At 38.8% G+C, this 3,253-nt stretch overlaps 1 protein-coding gene across 1 annotated transcript in view; it reads right to left on the reverse strand.

Annotated features, from left to right (window-relative positions):
• si:dkey-22o22.2 (neural-cadherin) overlaps positions 1-3,253 on the reverse strand; it is a gene marked incomplete at its 5' end in the record, with an annotated part of 87,386 nt that overhangs the window by 77,170 nt on the left and 6,963 nt on the right. Inside the window, 3 exon segments of the mRNA XM_014018929.1 lie at positions 973-1,143; positions 1,238-1,400; positions 1,494-1,666. Of these exon segments, the coding sequence (XP_013874383.1) occupies positions 973-1,143; positions 1,238-1,400; positions 1,494-1,666 (507 nt within the window).

The following is a 3,253-nucleotide window of genomic DNA, read 5'->3' on the forward strand; positions in this document are numbered from 1 at the left end:
CATTTGATCTTCAAACTTGCATTTGTGCTACTTTTTAAAATCTATTTCCTACAGGATTTATTTATTTTTTCCCGTAAAACACATTTACATTCCTATGATTGTGATTTCTTCCAGTACGACTTTAGAAATCATTTTGGTTAAGGGTTTTAACAGCTTCTCCACCACTTTATTGCAAGTGTTTACAGCAAAAATGCCCATATATTCCCCAAGTGTTGTTAGTCTACACTGAATTTAAATTGCTTTCATGTTCTTAGACATCTGAAAGTAGTTTCTGTTGCCAGAGGACACAGTTAACCACACAGCAAACAGACTGCTCTGCGGGAGAGAGAAACGCAAAAATGCTACAGCTAATAGAAGGTAAAGAAAAACATTCAGAGGCTGCTTATCATCCCTTTCCTGAAGTCCAAAACCTTTGCCCAAGCGCTGTAAAAGAGCCTATAGGATTATTAACAAGTTGGCTAAACTGAACGTGTATTCTGTAAGGAGAACGCCTGCAAACAACACACAGACACACACTAACCAGTAGGAAATAAATGCATGTCCCAGAAACATTTAAATCCACTTCTTAAATAGTTAATGAGCCACTCTGTACTTTTCTGTAATCGCACGCAGAGAACTTCTGACAAGACGCTTATCAAAACACATATTTGCACACGTCGTAAACAAACACCGACCCATAGGGGCTGGCTGAGAATATTTCATCAGTCTTAAAAGCTTTCCAGGATTACAAAGACGCAGCCGAGTCGACAGCAGTGACAGCCAACACAGAGTCGGCTATTCACCTGTTTTCCTTAAACTCAAGGTTGTCTCAAAACTTATTAAAGGTTTATGTGATACATGACTCTGAACAGACCCACAAATGAAATTAAGCTGATTATCAAACCACCCTGCCTCTCAGACAATGACTGCTGTGGGGTGGGCACCAGCTGGATGACTATCACAACTAAGAAACCCTCCTTCAGTGGTTCTTACACTGATAGCGGCTGTTTTCAAACTTGGGGTCGTTGTCGTTCTCGTCTAAGATCAGCACCGTGATCTGACAGATCCCGATCAGCGGCTCTTCGGCCTGATCGGTGGCCGTCACCGAGAGGGYGAACTCCCTCTGACGCTCCCGGTCGAAACTCCCCATTGTTGTGATCACACCTGAGAAAACACAATAATCACGTTACAATTAGTTACATGATGCCTTTTTTTTAACACAAAACACGCAGAGATTAAACATTTACGTAGAGCTCACCGGTGTCGGGGTTTATTTCAAACCCAGACGACACTCCGTCCCTGTGCATGATGCCATATTTGACCTCTCCGTTGACCCCCATGTCGGCATCGTAGGCTTGGACGCTCAGAACAAACGTCCCTGGTGGCTGGTTCTCCAGAACGGCTGCATTGTAGTTCTGACACTGAGGGCACAGAAACGTCACAATCAATAAGGAGAACTCACAGTAAATGAAAAAAACTTCTATTCTCCAATAAGGCAGGATCAATTCTGTCACCTCCTCAAACACCGGCTTGTTGTTGTTGATGTCATTGATCCCAACGATGACCTGTGCAGAGCCGCTGAGAGGATACGGTCCACCAGATGCGTTATCATCTGTGGCGGTGATGTTGAGGACGTACTGTGGACCCCTGAGCCTCGGAGGAGGACTCCGCCGCAGCTTAATGATGCCTGTGCACAGAAAGGTCAAAGCAGTAACAGTCAGATCCAACGTATTGTTGCTGCACTTAGAAACAGATTGCAAGCACTTTTGTTTGAGCATTAGCATTTTTCTGTTTCCTAAAAGGTTTGTTTTGTTAAAGAATATTATTTTTTTTTTTAGTTACATGGCTTTTTATATGTTTGGTTATTCCCATCAGGTGAAATGTTTGCTTGTGACACCTAAAGTTATTTAGTGATAAAAGAAAGGTTTTAATAAATAAATAAATGTAAATGTCTTTCTAATTTCTAATCTAATCTAAAGTTTGATGAGCACATAAAGTTAAGTTTTTGCTGCTAAAAACAGATACTGTATTTAGTCATGTATAATACTAGAAATTTAACCCTAAAAATCATCCATAAAGTGTGTGTGTGTGTGTGTGTGGGTGTGGGGGGGGGGTATTACACACAGGTTGATGATGAGATTTTTTTAATGCTTTTTAAGCTAAAAAAATGATGATCGTATTATACATGAATAAATACAGTACATGAATATGAATGCTCATCTGTGGTACCAGACGCTCAATGGATATAAAGTACTGTTTCTTAGTTTAAATTTTTATTTTAAAGGGGACACATGCAAAATCCACTTTTTTTAGCTGTTAAATGCATTTTGTTGTGTACTTTGCAGGGCAGAAAAGTTGATTTTACTCTCTCCTGGTGCTGCAAAGATATCTCTATATTCTGTTTGGGTCATTATTTTTCAGCCCTTTCAGTTTTCTCTATTTTCTGTGGTGTTTCTTGAGCGATTACGTCAAATAATCTGTGACAGAATTACTAAATTAGGTCTGGACTTATCAACTACAATTGCCTTGTCTTAATCTCCTCTGGTTCTGGGTCAGACTCTGGTTCTGGGTCAGACTCTGGTTCTGGGTCAGACTCTGGTTCCAACATGTAAGGCTGGATGGACAAGTCTTCCATTGCTGACATCTTTTAATTATATTAAAAATAAAAAAAAGCTAGAAAACGTAACCCCCCACCCCCCATTCTGTCAAACTGGAGTGGTCCAGTCTGGAAGCCAGAGGGGGGCGGGGCTTGAACCGTCTYAACAGTAACAAAAYCAGCTACTTTGAGACACACATTAGAAAAAAATGTTCAGTTAGAATAAGGAGGAATTCAAATCAAAGTATTGTAATTCCACTATATGAAGACCCAACTGAATGGCTTAAATGTTAAAGGATTTAAAAGCATCATATGTCTACTTTAACTTTTGACACAAAAAAGACAAATATAATATAGTTTTTGTCGTGCCTGTATTCGTGTGTCTATACCACCAGCAAAATCAAAGTTACATGGAATAAAAAAGACTATATCTTAGTAAATTTTACAGATATTAAGATATAGTTGTTGTTAACGGGTATTTACAAAACATGCTTCAAGTACTAACAAATCCTACAAGACATCGTAAACACTATTTAAGTATACAGTGTTATATAAAGTACCATAAAGTGATACTTGAGTAAAAGTACAAGTTTCTTACCAAAAAATTACTTTGGTAAAAGTTAAAGTTTCCTTTAGGAACTTTACTTGCGTAAAAGTCTTAAAGTATCTGATATTTTT

The sequence above is a fragment of the Austrofundulus limnaeus genome, unplaced genomic scaffold (genome assembly GCF_001266775.1).
Source record: "Austrofundulus limnaeus strain Quisiro unplaced genomic scaffold, Austrofundulus_limnaeus-1.0 Scaffold205, whole genome shotgun sequence".
NCBI lineage: Eukaryota > Metazoa > Chordata > Actinopteri > Cyprinodontiformes > Rivulidae > Austrofundulus > Austrofundulus limnaeus.